The sequence below is a fragment of the Sarcophilus harrisii genome, chromosome 4 (assembly GCF_902635505.1).
Source record: "Sarcophilus harrisii chromosome 4, mSarHar1.11, whole genome shotgun sequence".
Classification (NCBI taxonomy): Eukaryota; Metazoa; Chordata; class Mammalia; order Dasyuromorphia; family Dasyuridae; genus Sarcophilus; species Sarcophilus harrisii.
Window position 1 is genome coordinate 94,705,043 of NC_045429.1, and position 26,364 is coordinate 94,731,406.

Genomic DNA, 26,364 nt, shown 5'->3' on the forward strand with positions numbered 1-26,364 from the left:
AAATTTGAGGGGTCCTAACCCTTGAAAGATCTTACAATCATGGACAGAAAAAAGGAAAGAGCTAAGAAACTTGGTTTTGGACATGCTGATTTTTAAATGCTAGGGGAGTATCTAGGTAGAGATTAGGGTCCAGTGTTCAGACTGGTGTTTTGGATGTCATCTGCATAAAAGTAGCATGTGACCACTTAATAAGTGGTTGTTGTAATGGTTTGGAATTGAAGCCATGGGACTGAATAAAGTTGACAGGGTATGAAAAGAGGGTCAAGAAGAGACCTTTGGGGACCAGTCAATCAGTATATCAGTCAAAAGGCATTTATTAAATGATTAATTTGTGCCAGACACTATGTTAAATGTTGGACTTAAAGAGATAGACAGATAGATACATTATTTATACATTATTTACTATGTGTCAGGCATATGTGCCGGTGCTGGAGATACAAATACAAGCAAATAAGACAGTTCTTGTCCTCAAGGAGCTTACATTCTAAAGGAGAAAGACAACCTACAAAGGACTTCTGGGAGAGAGGGAGGAAAGCAATGTGATAGGCAAGGTTCAAAAGATGGAATTCTAGAGAATCCAGGTGAAAATGAGATAAAGTATGTCTGGGTCCTTCCTAAAAAGAAACAGGTTGCACAGTGGATAGAATGCTGGCCAAAGATATACATTCAACTTCAGCCTCTGATATTAACTGTGTGACTCTGGGCAAGTCACTTGAAGCTCTGTTTGCCTCCATTTCTTTATCCATGTCTTTATTGTAGACAATTACACCTACCTTCTAGGGTTATCATAAGAAAAAAGGAACATAGTGTTTGCAGAGCATTTAACCCAGTGTCTAGTACATAATAGGTGCTTAATAAATGCTTATTTCTTTCTTCTTTCCTAAGATGTTGGTCCCAGGAAGCGTCACCAATGAGAAGGTACTTAAAGTGGAAACTTCCTAGGCAGGGAGAAAAGAAGCTGGAGTCCAAGAGGAGTTCAAGTGAGAGAACAAATGGTTAAGAGAGCCAAAAGGAGTTGCAGGATAATTTTTTAGAGCTGAGAAAGTAGAAAATATCCAAGGAGGAGGGTTAGCCAACAGCATCAAAAACCACAGAGATCAAGGTCACTGAAAGCTCAATAAAGATTTCAGGAATTGGTAGCTAGAATCTGGTCTTTAATGACCTTTGAAAAAGTGGTTTTAGGAGCATCTAGATGTGCTACTGTAGATAAAAGCCCTGGCCCCAAAGTCAGGAAGACCCGAGTTCAAAGCCAGCCTTAGACATTTAATATTTATTAGCTGTGTGACTTGGGCAAGTCCCTTAACCAACTGTCTTGCAAAAAAAAGAAAAAGAAGTGGTTTTAATGAAAACACCATCTAACTTAGGAGAGAGTTTTTCTTTTCTTTTTTTTTATATATCTCATCTTTTTCCATCAAGAAATCTAGAAAGGTTAAGATAACTCGTCCAAAGTCACACAGAATTATAAAGTAATCCCCAGTCTACTGCTTCTTCACATTTGACTTTGAATTTGGGCAAGTCACTTGGGAAGGACACTGATAAATGGGAGAGAGTTGAAAAAAAATCAACTATCATGGAGAAGGGTCCTTGAGTCAATGCCATGTGAGGATCTTCTGAAGGAACTGGGAATGATTTGCTTGGGAAAAAAAAAGACTTGAGGATAGGAGCATATTAACTCTCCTCAGGAATTTGAAAAGTTTCAATTATTGAAAATTTGTGCCATTTGGCCCCAGAGGATGAAACTCTAAGCACTACAGAAATTGCAAAGAGACAAATTTAGATTTGATAAAAGGAAAAATTTCTTAATAATTAACAGTTATCAAAGAGTAAAATGGGTTACCTTGAAGGGTGGTGAATTTCTGCATTCACTGAAGGTTTTCTAGTATGCTTTTCTGGGGTGTTCTAGAGGTGATTTTTATTTAGGTTGGACAAAACGGCTATCAAGGTCCTTCCAATTCAAATACTACAATTCTGTAATCTCCTTTTTAAAAGAGTTTGGGGCAGAGGATGATTATAACCCTGACTTACCAAATTATTGTAAGGATCAATTCACATAATATATAGAAAACTGTTTTGTTACTTATAAAGTGCTATACAAATTCAAAAGATTGTGTAACCTGCCTGTCACACAATTCCAGTAGATGGACTTAGAATCAGGAGGGCAAATCCCATGACCTCCAGCTCTCCTAGAATTAAGGCCTTGGGGAATAACACTACTCTGGCGCATGATGCAGAGGTCAAACTTGCAGAATGTGCAGAAAACTTTGGCAAGGAAGAGGTTAACTTCACTCTTAAGTATCACCAACCTCCCTTCCACTTCATTTTCACCACCAACAGTAGAAGGATGTCAGAAACTTATACTTTAACATATTTAACATGAATTGGTCAACCTGCCATCTGGAGCAGAGGGTGGGGAGAAGGAGGGGAAAAATTGGAACAAAAGGTTTCGCAATTGTGAATGATGTAAAATTACCCATGCATATATCTTGTAAACAAAAAGCTATAATTAAAAAAAAGAAGCATATCAGAATGGAAATGTTACACGTTATAGTCCTATCCTCCACCCCCCCCAGCCCCCCAACACATTTTTTCTCTATTGCTACCAAGGTCCCAACAGCACAACCCCATTGGCTCCAGGAACTAGACTTGAGAGGTATTCATAGAAGCCAAAGGGCCAGGACAGGCTAAGTGTGGTTGTCTCTATCCGGCTGCAAAAGCCATCAATGGAAAACTTTAGGGTCTTTCCATTTATGAAGAAAAAAAGCAATAATAAAGTGAGTGTGAGAAAGGGGGAGTCGACAGCCAGGCAAAGCAGGGCAGGAGAGTCAGCCATCTGGCCAGTTGCCCCTGGGGCTACACAGGCTTTGCTTTCTCCAGTCTTCTCTTCTATTTCCCCCTCTTCATGGCTCTAAACAGCACTGCTGCTCCCCCAAATTCCTGAGGGTCAGGGATTGAGACTCCAGCTGGAGTCTAATTGTTACTTTAGGAAGCCAGATTTCAACCAACTGGGAAGCATGCAGCAAGTCGGGGTAGGGGAAGAAAGGAGCTTAAATATGGCATATGTTAGTCTTACTTTCTCTGGTAATTGGCTCAAGGCGTAGCTATTACAATTTTCTCTCATCCAAATGAGGGTTCTATGTTGAAATCAGGTATTTTTAACTTAAGGTTCAAAGAAATTTTAAGATATTTGAAAATTTTCACGAAAAATCAACATCTTTATTTCAAAATAATTGGTTTCCTTTCATAACCCAATGTGTTTTACTTTATATTATGCATTTTAAAATGTTGCTCAAAGGAATCCAAAGACTTCACCCTACTACTAAGGGGATCCATGATGTAAAAGGTTAAAGATCTACTCTAAATAAGTTACATACCAGAAATATATATATATATATATATATATATATATATATATATATATATATATATATATATGTCTGTAGTAGAAGGAAAATGGAAGGTACTTTGGAACAAAAAGAAAAGCATTGATTGGAAAAAAAATATTCTAGAATAGACAGGTAATTTCCTGAAGCTAGAAGTTAAAAATTTTTAGGCATAGGAAGAATAATTTAGAATTGAAAGTGATGCATTAGGAAGGGGTATATTCTGAAGAGGGAAGTTTACTGAAGTATAAAAGTGATCATTCTAGTCCAGGGGGTATTCAACAGAAAAGAACAAATTTTTTTTTTCTAAAATGAAAGGTACTCTAGAGCAGAGATGGAATTATTCTGTAGCAGAGGGTTATTTGTTATTGTTGCTGTTCTGGATTAGGTGGGGGGAGTTCTGGACCTGAGATTGAAGCAGAGAGAGAAAAAAATGCATTTCTTCCCCTGGCACAAACTCCCTGTTCCTAGAGGAGGAAAGCTGTGTGCCGAGCACGTGTCCTCACATGCTCAGCTTTCCTTCCCTAGAATAGGGAGGTATTTATAGTTGTGGCCTCCAGCCCCCTGTGATTTGCGGGACAGTTTTAAAGCATTGATTTTCATTAGCACTAAATCACTTCCCTTCTTAGCTAATTGAAAAGGAACCAACAGATACTGATGGGCCACAGCCATTTGTATGGATCAAATCAGCTAAAAACTCCAAACTGCTGTGACAGCAGAATTCCTCAGCTGGGCTGCTCTGGGAGCCCTTCCTGGGGCTCAACATTCATTTCCTGAATCTAAAGACTGAGCTGAAAATATTCCCTTCATGCCCCCCAAAAGAGGAAATGAGCTTGATTCCTGGCAGAGGAGACTGTGGTTAAACATAAGGAAAAACTTCCCATTTTTAAAGAGGGAGTAGGGTAAGACTTCAAGAAAAACACTGAAAACTATAGAATCCTAGAATGTTGGATTGGATTGGAAGTGACCTTTAGAGATCCTACAACCTAGTTCCTTTATTTTATAGTTTAAAAACAAAAGAAAACTGTAGCCCAAAGAAAGCCAAGTCAACTAGCTAATGACAGAATTGAGTCCTTAATCATGATCTCCTTTCTCCCAGCTCAATTGTCTTTTCCATTGATTGAAATGGCCCAACATTTCTAGGAAGTTCACTCTCACAGAGGGAACATCTCTTCTCCTTCCTCTATGCTGTGCTGTCTATCTGTCCTACAGGCGAGTGATGGTCAAAATGACATCTAACAGACTCTCCTAGTCCATGACAGAGCTCTAGTTTATGCCAGAATAGAGATGAGAATGTCAATCCTCTCTTGAAAATCAGAAATAGTCATTCCTCAGCTCCTTCTGCTTCCATGGAAATGGAAATCAAATTCTTCTGCCAAGAATAAGAGAAGTGTGGAACAGAGGAGTGAAAGCTGGACTTAGAATCCCAGGACCTGGAGTTCAAATCCTTCCTCTGCTACTTGTGATCATGAGCCAATCAAGCAATCTTTGCTGGGCCTGTTTCCTCATCTGTAAAATAAAGAGGGTCGGACTACAGGTTTGCTAAGGTCCTTCTCAGATCTATGAACCCATAGAATATTAAAGCAATAATCCAACAAGCATTTATAAAAGGGACCTTGATTTCTAGATTATGGGCCAGTGTTTTTTTAGAAGGTATTGAATTGCCTAGGTCAAACTACAGAAGTCACCCATCCTTCTCCAAAGCAACTCTCTGTGCCCCACCATTCTTCTCTTCTGACATTTTGGTGGGAGGTAAAATACTGTAGCAAAGAGAATACTAAATTTAGAGTAGGTGACATGGGTTAAAATCTTGGCTCTATTATTTGCTACCTGAATGACTTTGGGCAACTCTGGTGATCTCTTTAGGCCTTTATTTCCTAAACTAAAATGAGAGTAATGACCTTGGTCAATAGTGTCAAACTCAAATTGAAACAGGGGCCGCCAATCCATACAGAAAGATCCCTGAAAGCCACATATTGACTTAGTCCTAAAATGTAATGTTATTTATTTATCTGAGTTGTATTTTTATTTATTTTGTTAACTATTTCCCAGCATTTAATATGGATCCACTACACTTGAAGTGTTGGGAGCCACTGGATAATTGACATTTCTGGCCCAGGGGATTCCTATAGGACTTTCAAGCTCAAAATTTTATAATTTGTAGCTATTATAAGAAGAAAACTAAGGGGTTTTTTCATCTTCAAATTGCTGTTTAGTGTTGACAATGACTACACATTTTAAGTAGAATAATTCTATTTGCAGGGGTAAGGACATAAAGATAGAACATAAAATAAAGAGTTACTTGAGGGCGATCAGGAAAGTAGTGATACTGGGGAAGCCTGGGTATAAAACTTTGAGGCCCAGGGCTTTCTGCCCAGGAACTCTGTTTTGCATGATTCCCACTGAGAGCTCAGATTCAGTTAAAAAGACTTTGGAAAAATCAAAACCTCCTTACATCCTCATCCCAACCCCCCACAGGCCTAGCAGGCAGGTCCCATCTGTTGCTATTTCTTGCCAATGCCGTGCTGCAAAAGTAGACTCAATAGCTGTTCTGCATGTCCCAGATCTGCCTTCCCATGGACAACAGCTGGTAGGGCCAATTTTCTTGCCAATAAGTCAGGCAAAACTCAGGCATCAGCATCTGGGTTCCCGAAGGAAAGAAAAGGGAGAAGGGGAAAGCTGAGAACTTAAGAAACATACAAAATAGACATAGGGAACTTAGATAATATAGACCAACTTTTCTCAAATGCTGTCCCCCAGGAATTACCAAAACATTACAATACCCTGGGTCATCCTCTGTCTCTATGGAAAGAAACTCTTTTTCTTGGCCAAATAGCAGATCTTAAAGCCAAGGGTGATGAAGATCAAAGAGAGACCTTGGTTCCTCATAGGCAATTATGATAAAGTGGAAGGAAAATGTACTTAGAGCTAACAGGCATAGGTTCAAATCCCTTCTCCTTCATGTGTCTTCTAGTATGACCTTGGGCATATGTTTAGGGTCCACAGTTTCTTTCTTTGGAAAATGGATTGGTCTAGACTAAATATTTTCCAAATTCTTTTTGATCTTTATCATTCAAAATCTCTAAATGTTACATAAGTCTACTGGTATAGGGGAGGAGTGGGGCTAGTGACAAAGAAAAGGAAATCTTAGAGGCTTCAAATAATAGGAAAGATATCTTTCTGTAAAGAAACTAAGGCATAAGAGTAATCTTTGGCCTATGCTTCAGTGATCTGTTTTTCCATCTCTGTGATAGAGTTTGATTTACTCTTCCAGGAGTAGTATATTGACAAACACAAGAGATCCTTCTTCCTAGGTGATTCTTAATGATCCATTGGGAGAGGACATGGGGATATAAACAGGAACTGACTGAAAGAAAACTGAGCTAAATGTGAATATTGGAGGCAGGGCAGGAGGACTAGGGAGGCGGGATACAGAAACATTCTGGAGCCACCTCAATATAAACCTCACTTGACAGAATAATGTTTTTGATGCCAAAACGTTAGTGATGAAAGCCAAATCCATCCGGCTCCCCATCTCATCCCCAGAAATAGCTCTGAATGTGTGTGTGTGTGTGTGTGTGTGTGTGTGTGCGCGCGCGCGCATGTGTGATTTGTCTGTAGTGTGCTGAGGCAGCAATACCTGTTTCCTTGTAACATCAGGGGTCATGGGCTTTTTGTTACTATTGAGTCATTATTTAGTCATGTCTGACTCTTTGTGACCCCATTGGGGATTTTCTTGGCAAAGATTCTCCAGTGGTTTGCCATTTCCTTCTCTAGATCATTTTATATATAAGGAAACTGAGGAAAATGAAGCGACTTGTCCAGGATCAGGAGCTAGTAAGTGTCTGAGGCCAGATTTGAATTTAGGAAGATGAGTCATCCTGATTCCAAGCCCAGCCTCTATCCCCCGTATCACCTAGCTGCTCCTTCTTCTACATGACCACTCCTCAAATGCCCAAACTCAGCTACCAAGGCATATCCTCTTAAATGCTATTTGCTCCAAACTAAATATGTTCCATTTCTTATATGGCATCGTCATTACCATTCTAGTTGCTGTCCTCTGGATACTTCCTAGCTTCTTAGTGTCCTTCCTAAAATATAGTATTCCAGAAGTAGTCACAGAATCCCAGAATTTCAGAGGTAGAAGGGAGCTCAGATTTCATCTAGTCTGGAGGTTCTTAAATTGGAGCCCATGAACTTGTTCTTTGAAAATGTTTTATAATTATTTCATTGTAATTCCTTGTAATCCAGCATATTAAGCAGTTAGGTGATATAGTGGGTAGAGTGTCAGGTTGGGAGTCAGAAATATCTAAGTTCAAATTCAAATTCAACCTCAGACCCTTATGTGATCCTGGGCAAGTCTTTAATCTGTTTGCCTCAGTTTCCTTAACTATAAAAATAGCCCCTATAGAGTTTGTTGTCAGAATCAAATGAGATAGTATTTGTAAAATGCTTAGCACAGTACCTGGCATTTAGTAAATGCCATATAAATGTTAGCTATTATTACTATAGTGTATTTCATTTTATGCATTTAGAAAAATTGGCCTGAGAAGAGCTCCTTAGGCTTCATTTCAAACTTCCAGAGACCCACTATTTTAAAAAGAAAAAAAAGCTTGAGTTAGTCAAACCCAAATTTGAACAAAATCAATATACCTGGGCACTTAGGTAATGCAAAGGAAAGAGTTCTGGGCCTAGAATCAGGAAAACTTATCTTGCTGAATTCAAATTTGATTTCAGACACTTACTTGCTGTGTGATACTGAGCAAGTAATTTAACCCTATTTGCCTCAGTTTCCTCATCTGTAAAAGGAGCTGGAGAAGAAAATGGCGAACCACTCCAGTATCTTTGACAAGAAAACCCCAAATGGGATCACGAAGCATCAGACATGACTGAAAATAACTTAATAACAATAACAACAAGATAATCAAACTCTACTTGTAGAGTGGCAGTGATGGAACCCACTGCCTCCCAAAGCAGTCTGTTCTAGTTCTGGAGAGCTTTGATTGTTAGGCTATTGATCAGAGCCGAGTAGGAGGGGCTCTGCTGTCTCTTATTCTTTTGAAGTATCATAATGCTTGCATTCCATACAGCTCAAAAGCTTTTCTAGTCATTTATCCTCACCCTTTCTTAAGTGGCCAAGTATGTCTTCTCATTCCAAGTTGGGGAAAAAGAGATCCATAGAAGTTAAGTGATTAGACTAAGGCTATGTAGCCAATGATGGAGTCACAGATTTTCCACCTCCGAAACTGGTGCATTGCCATCTAAATCATACAAGATGTGGATATTGCTACTAAAATGTCAGACAGTGTGGTGCATTAGAACAGATACCGGCTCTGCAATCAGGAAACCTGGGTTTGAATCCTGTCTCTGCTATGGTTTTCTTGGAATATAGATCCTTAGAGAGTATGTATTTAAGCCTCCAAATCAGAAAACCAAAGTGTAGAGGGATTAAATGGGTTGCCTAAAGTCACACAGATAGCAAGCAATAGAACTGGGTTCTAAATTTGTCTTCTGATTTGAAATTCATTCACACCTTTACTAGCCATATAGCCTTAAAGAAGCCATTTCCCCTCTCTGGCCCTTAATTTTCCTATCTGTAAAATGAGAGAGAATATACTAAATTAAATCTAAAATCCCATCCTTCCAGGTCAAATAATATTCTTATGATACTATAGTGTTTGGGAGATACCTGCTATGGCCCTTTAACTACAATGCCCAAGGAGCTGTCCTATCAGCACCATAGCTGAGACTCCTCCCTCCTTGCCTGGAAGGACACACTGCATCCTACACTTCAGCTGATCTCTATCCCATGAAATCTGCAACTGAGCAGTGTCCTTTAAACTCTAAAATAAGCTAACTAAATAAAACACCTGGCCTTCACTTCCCCCACCCTTCCTGCTTTGAGCAGAGAGAAGGAACCTTGGCTTTCAGGCTCTCTTATCATCTTCAAAGAGTCAGTTAAATATTTATAGAACTGAAAATATATCCTGGCTCCTACCATGTTGCCAGGAGTTTCAATTTATCTCCATAGCAACCCAAAGATAAGCCACATTCTTTTTCTGTGCCTCAGTTTCCGAATGTGGAAAATGAATGTTAGGTTTCATTATTTTTTAGGTCCTTTTCAGAGTTCTATGTTTCTAATATTTCAGAATTCTATGATTCTAATATTCATTCTATTTATAAGTGAAGAAAGGGAGATATTCAGGAATTGGGAAGAGGAAACTGCTTGGGAACCATGTCCTCTAAGTATTGGTTGAAGGAACTAGTAATCTAGAGAAGAGAAGACATTCAAAATCTCTAAATGTTACATAAGTCTACTAGGATAGGGGAGGAGTGGGGCTTAGTGACAAAGAAAAGGAGCTAGTGAGATTTTCGTCACTGGAATTTTCAAATAAACTTAATGATGCCTTATTGGGAATACTATAGAAGTGATTCCTGGATAAGTTAGACTGGTGTCATTTTCTACATAAGGCGAGGGAGGTTAAAAGAGCAAGTATGGAACTCTTGCTGCAGAATGAGAAAGGAATCAGCACCATCAATAGGACAAAGGAATCAGGTATTTGGGGCACAGAAATAGAAAGGGAGGTTAAAGTATACAATGACCATGGCAGTTTTCTTGATTTTAGTTGTCAACACCCTGTTACCTTACAGCTGGCTACCTTACAATAGTCTAGTTAACAACTCGAGCCCAGCCCACCAATTTGCCACAGTCCTGAAAATCCTTTTTTCCCCTCATAAATCCCTTTGTTCCCTTCCTTCTCCTGCTCAAAATCTGTCATATCTCCTGAAAGAAATCTTAATTTATGGGCATGGACATCAAGGTTGCCATTCTAACTCTACAAATTTAGGTCCTTCCACATCAAACCATCCTCATTTCTCCCACCCATAAAAGTTAAGGACCAACCCTTTATCCCAGCTCTAATAATTGGGTGACCTTGGAAAGGCCACTCATTATCTTAGTGAAATGGGAAAGGGAGTGTTCTGATTATTTCAAGTACTCAATAGAGACCAACCCAACTCAGGATCCTCTTGCTCCTGGCCCTGACTTTGTTATTCTTTGTCCCGATGACTTCCTGTATCAGAGATTCTTTACTTGTATTTTAGAGAGTATTCAGACTTGAATAGAAATCATATTTCAACCTTATTTTCTATCTTAAAAAGGAAATTGAGCCTTTCCTTCCATTAGGAATTTGAAATTTCATTGCTCTAGAGGCTTCAACTGTCCTTCTAAATTGTTGATAACAAAGCAAGTGAAGAACTCATCATCTATAATGAAACATTTCTGGCCTGGCCAACGCTTCCTTATATTTTACAGCTTTATAAACTTCATGAAAGGGAGGGTGGCCAGGAAGTCTCTTACTTTTACTGCCCATCCCTAAACCATTTTTCTGCTTAGAATACCTTCCCCATTAGGTGCTCATTCCAAAACAGAGATGGGAAATTGGAATCCTGAAGATTCTCCATGACCCCTAATGCTACTTTTATGCCTACTTAGCTAAATGAACATTAATTTGGAATGTGATTTTGAGAATTTAGAATGTATAATTATGTGATATGCAAACTTTGTGGAAATTCTGGTGGGCATTACTGAATTTTGTTTAAATCTTAGCTCTCTCTTTACTAGTCATATGAATCACTAGTAAGTTAACTCCCCAGGGTCTTTCATTCACTCTCTGAAACATTTTCACAATTTCTAAGATTTGGGGGTTGCTGATTACTTGAGTTAGTTATTTCTAGTTCATAGTCCTATCATCCTTGGAGCAATTTTTGGTCTTCTGATGGTGGAAAAAACCCAATAGATTCCTTATCTTTTGTTGAGAGCATTGACTGACTGGATCACCTTTTTCCCTCTTCTTGATTTAACTTTAGCCAGTTTAGGATAGAAATTATTTGCAGCTTCCCATATTTTGCCTGGAATTCCTAGAAGACTTTGAATTGGGCTGATCACCACCTTGATCTATTGCTGTATGTCCATTTAGTTCTTACACTTTAGTCTAGATGAACTTTAGAAAAGGACAGTTTTAGTGTTGCTATAGTACAACTTGTTTTAATTTTTAAAAAGCCCCAATATTGTCTATATTGAAGGTATGAGATTAGAAAACTAAGGAAATCCATGGAGAAGAAAAATCAATCATCAATCCTAAAAGCTTTGATTAAACTCCCAGAATGTTCTTTTTTTCATAGCCTTAGAAGAGACCTCAGAGTTCTTCAAGCATTTATTAAGAACTTACTGTATCACAGGCAATGTCCTAGGCACCAGGGAAACAAATACAAAATCAAGACAGTGTTTGCCTTAAAGGAGCTTACCTTTTATTAAGCTATCTAGTCTAACCCATTCCTAAAACAAGAATACCATCTATAACATATCCAACAAGTGATGATCCAATCTCTGCCTGAAAATCCCTTGTCCCTCTTTTCATACTCTGGGAAATTTTCATTAACCCATCTCTGAGTCTCTTTGCTGCTTTACAATCACCATCACCTCCTCACAAATACTACCCTACCATTGTACTTCACACTGGTACACCTCACTTTTCCCACTAGATACTTAACAGCAGTAGGTCACAGTAGCTCTAATATTAATAAAATATTACAGTCCACATTTAAGTAGCATGATGTCATTTGCAAAACACATTTCTCACAATGACCTTATGAAGTCAGTAAACAAATATTGCCTATTTGACAGATAAGGAGACCGATGCTTATATAAATGACTTGCTCAAAGTCTTCTAGCTAGTAAATGACAAAGGAAGGATTCCATGTCCAATGCTCCTCCCACTACACAATGCAATCCTGGACAATGTGTAAAGTGCATTGTCAGAAATCACATTGTATTTTTTATTTGTTTGAGGTTTTTTTGAAAATGTGTGGTGGGGAGGTTGCTATTTGAAGGTTTCTTTTGTAAAAAGTAATTATAAAAACTAAATGGGGAGGAGGAGAGCAGCAGATCAATTTTATTCATAGATACTGGTATTTTTTTTTTCTCAGGTAAACTGTAGAATCATATCCTGAAATTGTTTGTTGGAGTCACTTGGTACAGTCATTGTTTTACACTACAGTTCAGATCAGGCAACACAGAAGAGAAGAGTGGGAACCTAAATGGCATTATCCAAGAACTGGGAGGGGTTATTTGGTTTTAGTGCCAGCTGTAACTTCAACTGGCTGGTTTACCTTGTTACTCAGACTTAGTTGGAAGGTTGATGGTAGGAAGAGATGAGAGAAGGGAGAAGGTAGGGATGAAACACAAAAGTTGATCAATACTTAATTGTCAAGCACTTTGTCTCATCTGAAACCCTGCTCAAAAGGTGGATAATCTTGCATCTATTTCTGTCGCACTCTCCTACTTCTGAGAGCAAGGAGATGGAATCATTATAATTAATATCTTTCATAATCAGGAGCTCTGAGCACTTTACTCACATTACCTAATGCAGCCTTATCAGGACATAAGAGAAAGACAAAGAAACAAAGGTCTTACCTTTTTGCAGAAAGAGAAACTGAGGCCCATCACTGGAAGATGGTACCAGAGGATAAGAAAACATAGCCCCTGCTTTTAGAGGAACTGAAGTCTGTATGGAACTCCAGAGATTACTGTCCACTTCCAAACTACTGAGCATCAATAGGTATTTCATAAGGGCCAGTTCATTTAGGAAAGTATCTTCTGTTTGGCATGGTGGTGCATATCTTTAATTCTTGCTGTCAGGGAGACCGAGATTGGAGAATTAATGAAGCTCAAGAGTTCAAATGTCAGTACTAAGCCTTCTACCAATATGATGGTCCCCAGGAATAGACAGTCACTGATTGCCTAAGGAGGGGCAACCAGCTTGTAATGAAAAGTCAATCAGCAACCCATAAGCCTTTCCACATGAAGCAAGATAGGGATACCCAGACTTAAAAGTAAAAATAAATTTCAAAAAGAAGCTCTTCCTCTAGACATGGTAACCATCAAGATACATCCTAACTTGGGTCTGGTAGGGATTAGGGAATCCCAAAGCCAGTCTTGGGATTCCCCATTCTGCTCTTTTCATTCTCCCGTTTCTGTTTGCTATCTTTGCCTTCCTGCTGGGCTCTCTGAAGATTAATTCAGCTCCAAGGCTGGATTAGACTCAGCTCCCTATTCTAGCTTGCTCTCTCACCAGTCTCTGTGCTGACCTACATTTCTCATGCAGAGAGATGCCCTTAGCAGTAGAGAACCTGTCTGGAGCTAGAGCCAGGAAGGGAGGCAGAGAGAAAGAGGATGGTCATCCCCATAGTCATCCTAGAAGTAGACTTGCTTTACTTCTAGTTGCCCACTACTATCCCAAAGTCTAGGATTAGTTCTCTGCCTGTCCCTTTGATACTCTGGAATTATCCAAAGTCACTTATAATTGATATAAATAAATGAAATTCTAGAAATGGGGCAGGATTGGAGGTCTTAGGATAAAGGGCCTTCCCCTTTTCTGTATCAAGCACACCTCTAGGGCAGTCTAGTTAAGTGTATGGACCCCTTATCGGAATAATGTCATTAAATCCATAAAATAAAATGCCTAAAATTATAGAGGAAATTAAGATTATTGAAACGTAGTTATCAAAATAGCTTTTATTAAACTAAATTCCCCGACCCCAAGTTAAGAATCCTTATAAGAGGAACAAAGGTAATCTATGAGTTTCTTTATCAAACAGAATAGGCTAGCCTTATTTGGGAAGCTTTCCCTCCTGTGACCCAGCCCTCTCTAGTACTAACAGTACCATTAGCCTAAGAGCTAAGGCTCTGTATTCACGTGTCTATTGCTGTCCTAAATGGGGGCCCAAGATACTGGAAAGGGGGTAGGGAGGAGAGGCAGAGATTCAGCAGTAGGGAGAGAAGGAAAGGGTGGGGATGTAATGACCTCAATAATGGCTTGAGCATTTATGTTTTTTTTAAATCCTTTTCTTATTGAACTATTGAAAAAATGATGACTGGGTTAAAATGACAACTGCATTTGGTGCATTAGCAAGGTAGAGCTGGAGCAACCTCTTTGCTTTGGCTTCACTCCTGCTGGGGCTAAAGAAGGGCTGGACCCGAAAAGCCAGAAGGGAAGAATACTGAAATCAGGGCAGGAAAGTTCAGCCCTCCTAGTAGAGGCAGAACTGGGAGTTAGGAGGCACAGGAACTAACCACTCAGGTAAGTCAAGCCCCTAGCAAGGCTCACTAGGCAGTGAGCAAACAGGACAGTGGGCTTCACCCAAGGGTGTGCTGGCAAAGGTTTAACAAATACCTCTGGAGGGGAAAATGCATGCATGAGACACTTTTATATTAAGTCTATTATTAGCATATTTTCTGTCACTTTCTTAGCTCTAGATAATCAATAAAACAATAAATCATGCCCAAATTTTTAACATTTGCTGATTTTTGATATGTTAATGTTCACACTGAAAAATCTTATTACAAGTTATCTCTAGGATGCCTCTGGATTCATTCATTTAAGTTGGAAACATGGCCATCATATTATTTCAGGGTACTGGTGGTGGTTGTTGGTTTTTTGGTCTGGTTTTTTTTTTTTTGTTATTTGTTTTTTGCTGAGGCAATTAGAGATTAAGTGACTTGCCCAGGGTCACACAGCTAGGAAGTATTAAGTGTCTGAGGCTAGATTTGAACTAGGGGCCAGTGCTCTATCCACTGTGCCACCTAGCTGCCCCTGGTGGTTGTTTTTAGATGTAATTTGCTGTCTTCTTCATTGAGAAAAGCTGATCAAGTCCAATCTTCATTATTCCTAAAAATGGCAGTTGGGTGGGGAGCAAAGGTGCTATCATCAGTATATGCTCATAGTGTTGGGTCATGGGGTTCAAGGCCTTAGTCTTCCTGGTCCAAGGAGACTTTTTCTGGATCAATTTGGAGTTCATAGGATCATACTTTTTAAAGTTAAGAGAAATCTCTGAAGTCATCTAATAATCTTATCTTCTCATTTTACAAATGGCTAAACTGAGACTAAATGACTTAGCCTTAGGTGCTTAAGGTTACACAGGTAGTTTGGGAGCTTAGTTGAGAGAGAACATCAACCTTATACTATTGCCACAATATCTGTGAGCCAATGGTTCATTGAAGAGTGAAGTACTAAAGAGGCCAGACAAGTTAAATATCCCAGTAGTCAACTGACAAGCCCCAGACTCTATATTTAGACCTGCTCACCTAATGTGTGATAAAGTAGAAAGAGCATTTTACTTGGAATCAAGAAATCTGAATTCAATTTCTAATTCCAACACTTAGTACCTCTGTGACCTTGTATAAATCACTTTTTCAATAAATAATAAATTTCAATAAATCATTTTCTAATAAAAAACATTTGTACTACCTTTCAGCATCAATAACTCTTCTGAATAGGTCAGTTTGTAACTGTTACAATTGTTCCAAAATATCTTTCTCATTTTTAGCCTTTCTTCTCATTTGAAGCCAACTTTATGATGAGAAATGTGCTATATATAATCCTTAAAGTCTTTGGAAATATGAGTTATTATTATCTTCAACATATGTGATCAAGAAATAATGTGGCATAATAGATAGAAAATTGGTCGTTCAGTCAGGTGGACCTGGACTTCAGTTTAATCTCTGATGTATAGGATCATAGAATCATAAATTTAGAGCTGGAAGGTACTGTGGAAATCATCCAGACCACTCCCCTGATTTTGCAGGTGGGGAAACTGAGACCCAAAGACTTGCCTAGAATCACTCAAGTAGGAAGTGGAAACACCAGGTTTTGAACCTACGTCTTCTGACACTAATTCCTAAACACTTTGTAAACTCTATAATCTTGGGTAAATTCTGTAATCCTTCAATCCCCCCAGACAACCATCAGACCAAGTTGCAGACAAGTTGCTGATCAATATCAGCAAATCAGTTCCCACAGTAGAGACAACTATAGATCTCTCCATCCAAAATGCTATGAATTAGCTAGAGGACCAGAGTGAGGATGTCATAAACCAATTCCATCTCTTTATTTCAATGTAATTCCTTGAATATATGATCTCATCAATTGGAATGTTCCATCCATTGGCACAGCTCATAACCTCTCCATGACATCTCATTCCATGATATTATCCATATTCTATAGATTCTCTCCAGAGATCCAACCAACATGATGAAAACCTTCCTCTAGGTCTTTTTGCAATTCACACGTTCCAGTCAGTTCTGTATTCAGTTTTGCTTAACCATTTTTACTTTCCCCAACAGCTAGACTTTTTGCCTTTTCCAATCACACATTTCTTTGATGGCATCCCTTGAGTTACTGTGCTTAGATCATCTCTGGAAATATGATACATCTTATGCATTTCATAGAGCTTTATATTACCATTCAGATTACTTATAACTTTGATTCTTCAAAGGACTGCAGTGTTCTGAAATGTGTTACCATTAAAGCATTTAGGTGATCCAGTAGATAGTGTTGGACTTGTAGTCAGAAAAACTAGTTCAAATCCAATTTCAGAAATTTCTTAACTGTATGACTTTGGGGAAGTCACTTAAATTTTATCTGCCTCGCAGTCTTGTCATCTATAAAATAGGGATTATAATAGCACCCCTTCCCAGGGTTGTTGTAAAGATAAAGTGAGATAATATTTGAAAAGTATTTCCCAAACTTTAAAATCTACATATTACTATTATTATTGTGGTTGTGTTTTTTTAAAGATAGTTTGGGGCTGAAGAAGGGATAAGTAAAAACATGGTGCAGTGCTCCAAATACAATCTTTCCCAGTTTTCCCTTCTATTCAATTCTACACCCTATTTATAATCTATCTTCAGTCCCTGTATTTATGTACTAAAAGGATTTGTTATTTAATTGCATGTTATGTCTGGAGAATAGACATTTTTCTTTCATTTAAGCTTTTCTTGTATTGTTTATTATGCATCTCTCTGATTATGAATCTTATTAGGAAGACCCATAATATTTGAGGTTCAATTCAATTAGCAAAAATCACCTACAAACAGCATCACCTGGAAAATCTTACCCCTATAAAAGAGAGTCCATCTTTCATTTGAGATGTGCATTGAGATTTGAGATGAGACCATGTTCCATGTCATTGGTCATCATCTTTGTTAAGCATAAATCTCTCCACTTTGTTTCTTGCTTAACATTAATAATCAGATGACCAATATGATCTTACTATAGGAGGAAAGCTCTTAAGATTGTGTTTTGGTGGCTATACTATGGGAATGTAATGATGTAGTCTTCTATTTAAAAATCATTTGGGAAAGGTTTCCTGTTCTATTAGCATTTTTTATCCAAAACTCCCTCAATATGTATGTAGATCATTTACATAAAGTTTTTATAAAAATGAGGAAGTAGGCATGTGAATCAATGGATTATTTGGGATCCATTTGGGATATAGACATAATATTGTCTATATTTTTCCCATTTTTTTTTTCATTTCTTCACCCTGATTGATTTTGTAAAATGATCCCTTAATACATTTAAGACTGATTTGCCTTGAACATGGACTTCTTCAGCCCGGTCCAACAACTTTTCCTGATTTTATCTTCTTAAGTACCATTTCAGCTTCTCTTTGGGGACTGAAATGTTAGCATCCAAATCTGGTAGTTTCACTATCACTGATGTTGAAAATAGAGTATTATGCTGAAAATCTGTTCCACTTTCCTTTTATCTGTTATCCTTCTGTCAGTTGCAACTATGAATGTTCTTGGGATGATGTGGCTCATTTGGGTCTCACACCAACCTTTCTGGAGATATGTTTAGCCACACTGCTCATAATTTTTTCCACCTTCATGCCAACACCTCTTCTATTATTGAGGAGTTTCTTCTTCCAGGGATGGGCCCAAGCTGGCCATGCTTCATTCTGCCCTCCCTGGGCAGAGTTTCTGGCTCCTGTGACTTTGCCATCATACCCCTTCACAGGAAATTTTTCCCCTTTCCCATTTCCCTTCTCCTTTTAACTTCCTTGTGTGTGTCATCTTTCTCTTCAGAATGTAAACTTATTGGAGGCAAGGACTATTTTCTTGTATTTCTATTCCCAATACTTAGAACTGTGACTGGCACCTAGTAAGTGCTTACTGTCTACCTGTTTATCTATCATCATTCTCCATACTATTTTACAAACGTGTATGCCTTGTAACTGGTGTTGGCTTCGGCTATTAAGTCTCTCTACTCAGTGAGGAGATCAAATGTTTGTAGACTAAGGGAATTTCTAGGTTCATATTTGACTTTCATATTCTGGTGACTACTTTAAACTGCTTAAACTTTTGCAGGATATGGTGATAATTAGTTGGGCTTAAGAAATTCCAGTTTTTAGTATAATTGTCACAATAACATAATAATAATAATTAACTTAGCATAATTGAGTAAGTCAGGTTGAACCTGCTGCAATCATTCATAATGTCTTTTCATCATTATATGTTCTAACTTGAAACTGATTTTAATCACTGCTCTAACTAGTTGAGTATCTAACCATACAAACAGCTGACTCTGATATCACTCCTACTCCAGTCATTTCCTTTCTGAAGTTAAGGCATTGTTCTCATTGTTATATTTGTTGTTGAGTTGTTTCAGTCATATCCAAACCTTCATGACCCCATTTGGGACTTTTTTTTTTGCAAAGATTTTTTTTTCTTTATTAAAGCTTTTTTATTTTTCAAAATATATGTGTGAACAATTCTTCAACATTAGCCCCTGCAAAATTTTGTGTTCCAATTCCCCCCCCCTTTCCTCTACTCCCTTCCATAGATGACAAGAGTCTAGTATATGTTAAACATGTAGAAATATATGTTAAATCCAATATATGCATACTATTTATACAATTATCTTGCCACACAAGAAAAATCAAATCAAATCAGAAAAAAAGAGAAACAAAATAAAATGTAAGCAAATAACAAAAAGAGTGAAAAATGCTATGTTGTGAACTACAGTTAGTTCCTGCAGTCCTCTCTCTGAGTGTAGATGCCTCTCTTCATCACAAGATCATCGGAACTGGTCTGAATCATCTCATTATTGAAGAGAGCCACGTCCATCAGAATTGATCATTGTACAATCTTGTTGTTGCCATGTATAATCATCTCCCGGTCCTGCTCATTTCACTCAGTATCAGTTCATGTAAATCTCTCCAGGCCTTTCTGAAATCATCCTGCTGGTCATTTCTTACAGAACAATAATATTCCATTACATTCATATACCATAACTTATTCAGCCATTTTCCAACTGTTGGGCATCCACTCAGTTTCCAGTTTCTTGCCACTACACAAAGGGCTGCCACAAACATTTTTGTACATGTGGGTCCCTTTCCTTCCTTTAAGATCTCTCTGGGATATAAGCCCAGTAGAAACACTGCTGGGTCAAAGGATAAACACAGTTTGATAACACTTTGAGCATAGTTCCAAATTGCTCTCTAGAATGGTTGGATCTGTTCACAATTCCACCAACAATGTATCAGTGTCCCAGTTTTCGCACATCCTCTCCAACATTCCTCATTATCTTTTTCTGTCATCTTAGCCAATCTGAGAGGTGTATAGTGGTATCTCAGGGTTGTCTTAATTTGCATTTCTCTGATCAGTAGTGATTTAGAGCATCTTTTCATATGACTAGAAATAGTTTCAATTTCTTCATCTGAAAATTGTCTGTTCATATCCTTTGCCACTTATCAGTTGAAGAACGGCTTGAATTCTCATAAATTTGAGTCAATTCTCTTTATATTTTAGAAATGAGGCCTTTATCAGAACTTTTGAATGTAAAAATATTTTCCCTGTTTATTGCTTCCCTTCTGATCTTGTCTGCATTAGTTATGTTTGTACAAAAACTTTTTAATTTAATATAATCAAAATTATCTATTTTGTGATTGATAATGATCTCCATTTCTTCTTTGATCACAAATTCCTTCCTCCTTCACAGATCTGAAGGATAGTTTATCCTATTTCTTTTAATTTGTTTATTTTTTATGTCTAGGTCATGAACCCATTTTGACTTTATTTTAGTACATGGTGTTAGGAATGGGTCAATGTTTGGCAAAGATTCTTGAGTGGTTTGCCATTTCCTTCTCTAGCTTATTTTATTGATGAGGAAACTGAGGCAAACAGGGTTAAGGAATTGCCCAAGGTCACATAGCTAATGTCTGAGGTCAGATTTGAACTCAGGCAGATGAATCTTCCTGACTCCAGGCCTGGTGCTCTATCCACCATGCTACTTTCTGTTAAGATATAGGTTGTTTCATTTTTGGTAATGTTTTTTCATTGTTCATGACTATGTCCACTGCCTTCTTATTTCCCTGTGAAAGAATGAATCACAAAATCACAGTTTCTGATTTTGAAAGGACATCAATAGCCATCTGGTCTAACTCAAACTGAAAAGAATCCTTATTATATTGTACCTGAGAAGTAGTCATCCAGCTTCTGCCTTAAATGAAGAGTAAATCATAACCTCCTGAAGCAGCCAATCCAACCTTTGGTTAATATCTGGAAATTTTCATGAACTTTATAGTCATAATTTTTCTGAGTAGTCTACATTCCTTTTATCTCTTGTTTCTCAAAATTGATCCACATTTTCTGACATAATTCTCCATCAGCCAACTAGTATTTATTAGGTACCTATTATGTTCCAGGCAGGCCTCTGAGTGTTAATACTCAATGCTGAGTTGTTTTAAAAGGTCTTGTAAAGGTTTTGGTAGAATTATTTTGACTCTTCATCTTCATCACCAGCTGTGGGCTTATAAACTCCAATTCTTTTCATGATGATCTTTTAGCTGATACTCATCATGAGCACCATAAGAGAAGGTGAGAAAATGTCCTCTAAATTACTTCTCTTTATACCTTTGGGTGCAAGATCAAATCTATTCTGCCAACTTCTTTGTTTGACTCTCCAGGGACAATCTATTTAACAACCATTTCCTTTTGGTTTCTGATTTCTTTTTTTGAAAGAATATCAGTATTAATAGGGTTCACTTGTTACAGTGGGAGCTTTATTCTTTGGCCATTGGACAAAAATCTCATGTTTGGAGTACTTGGAAGTTAATTAAAATTTAAGGATAATATAATTATTGTGTAATTCTTGGAATCCTCTGCTGTCTTTTCTATCACCTCACAATCAATACTGTTTCATGGATTAACATGGACAAAGAATTCATGATCAACTAATTAAGGGCTGAGCCTGGAATCAGGAAGAGCTGAGTTCAAATCCAATTTCCCAATATTTGACTCTGAGCAAGTCACATAATATCTGTCTGTCTCCATTTCCTCATCTATAAAATGGGGGAAATAATAGAACCTATTTCCTTTGGTTGCTGTGAGAATCAAATTAAATTATGTTTGTAAAGCACTTAGTATACTGCCTGAAACATAGTGGGTGCTTAATAAATACTTTTTTTCCTTTTTTCCTACCTAGTGATCAGTCTACTTAGTGATCAACCTTTCCATTCCTAACAGATTCAGTCTGTCACCAGGACTATATATTCAAAGTCTTTCTATCATGGTAGGACCTATCAGACGTTATTTTATTCTTTTGATCTCTTTCTTTTGGCCTCACTTTTGATCTCCAGCATCAAAATAGGACTTTGTGAAGAAATTCCATCCCTTCTACTAGAAAAACAGTTCAGAATGTACGTCCTCTGAATGGGCAGAGTCATCTTACTGTACAAGGAGCAGTCCACCTCATTGAAGGACTTTGAAGTCCTTGGTAGGGGGTCATTCATATTTAAGGACTAGAGAATCTGAAAACCTTTATCCAAGGTCATATAACATGTGTGATATGTAATTGTTCCCTTCTGGGGGGACTCCAGGGAGGGATCTGACCTGTGTCCTCTGATCTAGAGTGATTATACAGACATAACTCTGGGAATAGCACCTTCCCAGCTGCTCTGGGGTAGACATATCAGTCTAAGATTCCCAGAAAGGGAATATTATTGAAGGGCTGAAGGGCAGCAGGGCATTGTTGTAGACTAAACTTCTTTTCAACTTATTGTCCCTCTGTTCCCCTCATCAGGTACCCCTCAGTTCTCTGGCCCATTCCCTTTTGTGTGTGCCCTATCCAAAGGAGTGATTCCATGATCTTTTGCACTACTATGCATGTTTTTTTTTCCATTTTGATAAATATATCAATCAGTATGCTTATAAGAAGAAAGTCTATGGCACCAAGATCCTAGAGAGTAAAGGGGACTTTACTTTTTACGGGAATCAAGCTCTGTCTCCCGACTCCCAGTGGCAGGAAGTTTGGGTATTATCGGTTTCTCCAGCTCAGCAGGAGTTTGGAAAACCTTTTTCTCACCCATGACATTTGATCTGTTATCTGGCTCTTTCAGTGACTTCAGTGACCCTGCAGCACTGTATCCAGGAGTGGTCCGTGCCATTCATTTGGCCAATCCTATATGGTATTGTTATTTATCTTTTTTTATGAACTGGACAGTTCATTGAAAATTACCCGAAGCTTTTAGTGGACTCAGCAGAATGACATGTGGCCAAACATGAGCTAATATGATTTTAATAGATGCAAAGAGCCCTGAATGAGGGAGATAATAGTTTCACTCTAATGCTATAGTCAATCACATCTTAAATAAGATGTCTAATTCTTAACATTAAATTATAAGACAGATGTTGAGAAGTTGGAGAAGGGAAACAGGTATGGTGAGAGGACTAGAAGTGTTAGTTCAGGGCAGGAGTTAGCATACTTTATCTTTGTATCCCTGGAACCAGTTTTAGACATAGTAAATGCTTAATTGATAGAAACTCCATGAAGTTCCATTAAAGGAATTAGGGACTTTTACCTAAAGAATCCAAGGCTTAGAGATTACAAGATACTCAAAGAATTTGTCACAAGGACAAGGGAATGGATTTATTTCTCTTAGCCCCACAAGGCAGAATATAGGAAAAATGAGTAGGAGTTGTGAGGAGTTAAATTTTAGATCATTCTAAGGCAAAACTTTCAAATAATTAGAATGACCCATAAATTCATGGGTCTGCTTGTCAAGATAGTGAATTTATCCCCTTTTCCTGGAGGTGTTTAAACAGAGACCAGATGACTACTTGCCAGGAATGTACAAATATTCATCCTTCTGCTTAGGTCAGATGACTTCTGTGGCTCCCTTCAACTCCAAGATCCCATGAAGTCATATATAGAATTAAAGAATCATAAAACGTTAGAGCTGAGGGTGGACCTTAGAAATAGATCATCATATTTTGCACATGGACAAACCAAGACTCAGAGAATGTTATTAATCATTATTAATAAGCCTATGGTAGAATCAGAGGTCCTTTGATTTCTGATCCATTTTGAATGCTGTATTCACTCCACAGCCTCCCTTTTTTCCCATAGTACCATGCCTTACACCTTTTCCAATTCTTTGTGCCTAGTGCACTTTCCCCACACCCTGTCAATATTTATTCTCAATCATGATATTAATAAGAAGGGTGACCAGACAAGCCCATATCTGAAGTTGAGAATCAATCATAGCCTCAGCCCTCATAGATTAGGGAGGCTCCAACTTGTAGGATGTCACTATTCTCTGAGTATGGGATATCAAGAGTCACAATCCATCTCCTTCCAGACTTATGTGGGAGTGAGATTTGAGTCAGTGTGTTTCCTTCTCTAAAATGAGACAGACAGGCTATAGAATGAAAAATCAGCCAGTCTGCCTTACTGATTTCAATAATTCAGGGGTCAGTACTTGAAAGGGTCATGGGAAGGAAGTAGAATGGTTGTGGTATTTCTCCTTTGGAAAAATGAAGCAGTAAGATTTATCTCCTTCTACAATCACTGGAAAAAGGTCTATTGGAAAGAAATAGGATGACTCATAACTCATGTCATTGAGACAAAAGCTGTACTGAGACAATTTTGCTCCTGAGAACTTTTCTTTTGGGCAAGGCCACTGAATGGTAGTGGAATGGTTTTAGACCCCCTCCCTGAGAAGGAGAGATTTGATGTTTTACTTCATCCTTATTCAAGTACAAGTCTGTCCCCTCACAGCCCTCACAGGCCAGAGATTGTGACATTATTAGAATCAGCCAAAAAAACCACCATGAAGATAACTGGGGTTGATATGTCAACATCAGTTAAAGAAAATAAGAAGCAGAGAAATTCTATAAAAACATGATTGTGAAGTCCAAGACATCAGTAAAGAGGGTTCTTGCTGCTGGGGACAGTGATAGACTGACTGAGGGGAAAAGCTAAAGCCTAATTTCTTCTCTCCTTTTTTTGCAGGACTGTAACCTTGAGCCCCAATTTTGTTGAACATGAATGGAACGGCCAACCTGAATTCGGCCAGTCGCCCCCATTATGCTTCTTCTATCCCTGTGCCTCGTGCCACTTCCCAGACCAAGATTCATGCTCTGGCAGCATCACCTCAATTGCGCCCACGCCAACACAGCCTAGTGCCCAGCCCCCAGCGGGCAGCCTCACCAAGACTAGGGAAGGCAATTGGCAGCCCCAGCTGTTCCTCCCCCAAGACTCCCAGAGGAAGAGGTTCTGCCAAGACTCCGGCAGGGCTGAAGGAGTCCTCCTCTTCAGGACATGAGAAGCCTGAGGCAGGAGAGAGTTATGAAGGACACTCAAGTCAGAGTCTAAGTTCTCCATGGAGTAGTCCCAGGGTGACTCCCAAAGCACTTTCCAGTTCCAGGGCTGGACCTAGGAGGACTGAGGAGGTCCAAGTCATTGGGGGCAAGAAGAAGAGGACACCGGAAGGGATCAGGACTTCTCAAGCTCAAAGTAGGAGTCCATCTCGGATCAGCCCCCACAGAGACACTCCGACACCAGGGGCTTCTGAGAGCAGGAAACCTTTGAGCTTCCAGGGGAAAGACCAAGATGTGAACTTTAAAGGTTCTGGCATCGCCAGACCCATTGGGCCTGAGGATGAATCTCAGAATGAGATACCTTCACAGACTTCCTCCTCAGTCATCAGTCCAGTTTATAACAAAGGCTCCTCCCCTAACCTGGGGACCATCAGCTTCTCCTCAGCCTCCCAACAGAATCATCCTGTCACTGCCACAGTGGCTCCCTTCCAGTACAGGTAAGTAGAGAGAGAAAAAAAGGAAATGGTTGGTGATGGGGAACCCAACCCTGACAATAAAAAAGTTCTGGGTACACTGATGCAGGACCAGTATCATATAGCTTAGGAACCAAGGGTTTCAAGGATGTATGAAGCTGGGGATATAGGACCATGAAGATTGGGGGGGGGGGAATTTGAACAGTTGGGGAGTCACTGCCTTGATCAACCATGGGAATTCCCCAACTAGAGATCCCAAGTGGGACATATGGAGATGCCAAAAATACTCTTTTCCTATAATCAGGGATGGGCTCATCCAGGAGTTGATGAAACAATGAAATTGTGCTGAGTAAGGATAGGGAGTAAGTCCTGTTTAAACTATCTGATTCTTGTTTTCACCCTCAACTGTTCTTCAGGTACCAAGCCTACAATTCAGGTGGGCTGCCACTCTATGAAGACTACCTTAAATTGTGATTGAAGGGAGAAAATGACTAGGTATCCATGATTTCCCTAGGCAGACTATAAAATACTAAATATTACCTTACAATCCATCCAGTTTGCCTTTTGTAAAGAATATAACAACATAAACACAGTGACCCAAGACAATTCCAATAAACTTGTGAAGGAAAATGTTATACACATACAAAAAAAGAATTATGGAGACTAAATGCAGATCAAAAATACTCTTTTCACTTTTTTGTTGTTTTTTTTTCTTTCTCATGGTTTTATTCTTTTGTTCTGATTCTTCTTTCACAGCATGACTAATATGGAAATATATTAACATGATATAGTTTATATATGTACATGTATAAACTATATACATAGTTTATATGCATATACATTGGGGAGGAATAAGGGAAGGGAGGGGGCACAAATTAGGTTGGAGAATAAAGTGTAACCTATATTCATAGTAATATGGTAAGATTGAAAAATAAGTTAATATTCATGCTGTTATATTCTTCTCCCCTACTTAATAGTATGTTATTTTTTTCAAATTACACATATAATTTGTATAAAACTAAAGATAATAATCAGTGTTATTTTTCAAAGTCATGTTTCAGTGTAT

At 38.5% G+C, this 26,364-nt stretch overlaps 1 protein-coding gene across 7 annotated transcripts in view; it reads left to right on the forward strand.

The window, feature by feature from the left end:
- Positions 1-26,364, forward strand: part of NAV1 (neuron navigator 1) — a 352,671-nt gene that overhangs the window by 91,047 nt on the left and 235,260 nt on the right. For all 7 annotated transcript variants that reach the window (XM_023501863.2, XM_023501861.2, XM_023501860.2 and 4 more), the window contains one exon: positions 24,518-25,322. In XM_023501863.2, the coding sequence (XP_023357631.1) occupies positions 24,550-25,322 (773 nt within the window). In that variant the 5' untranslated portion in view covers positions 24,518-24,549. The remainder of the gene's footprint in view (positions 1-24,517; positions 25,323-26,364) is intronic.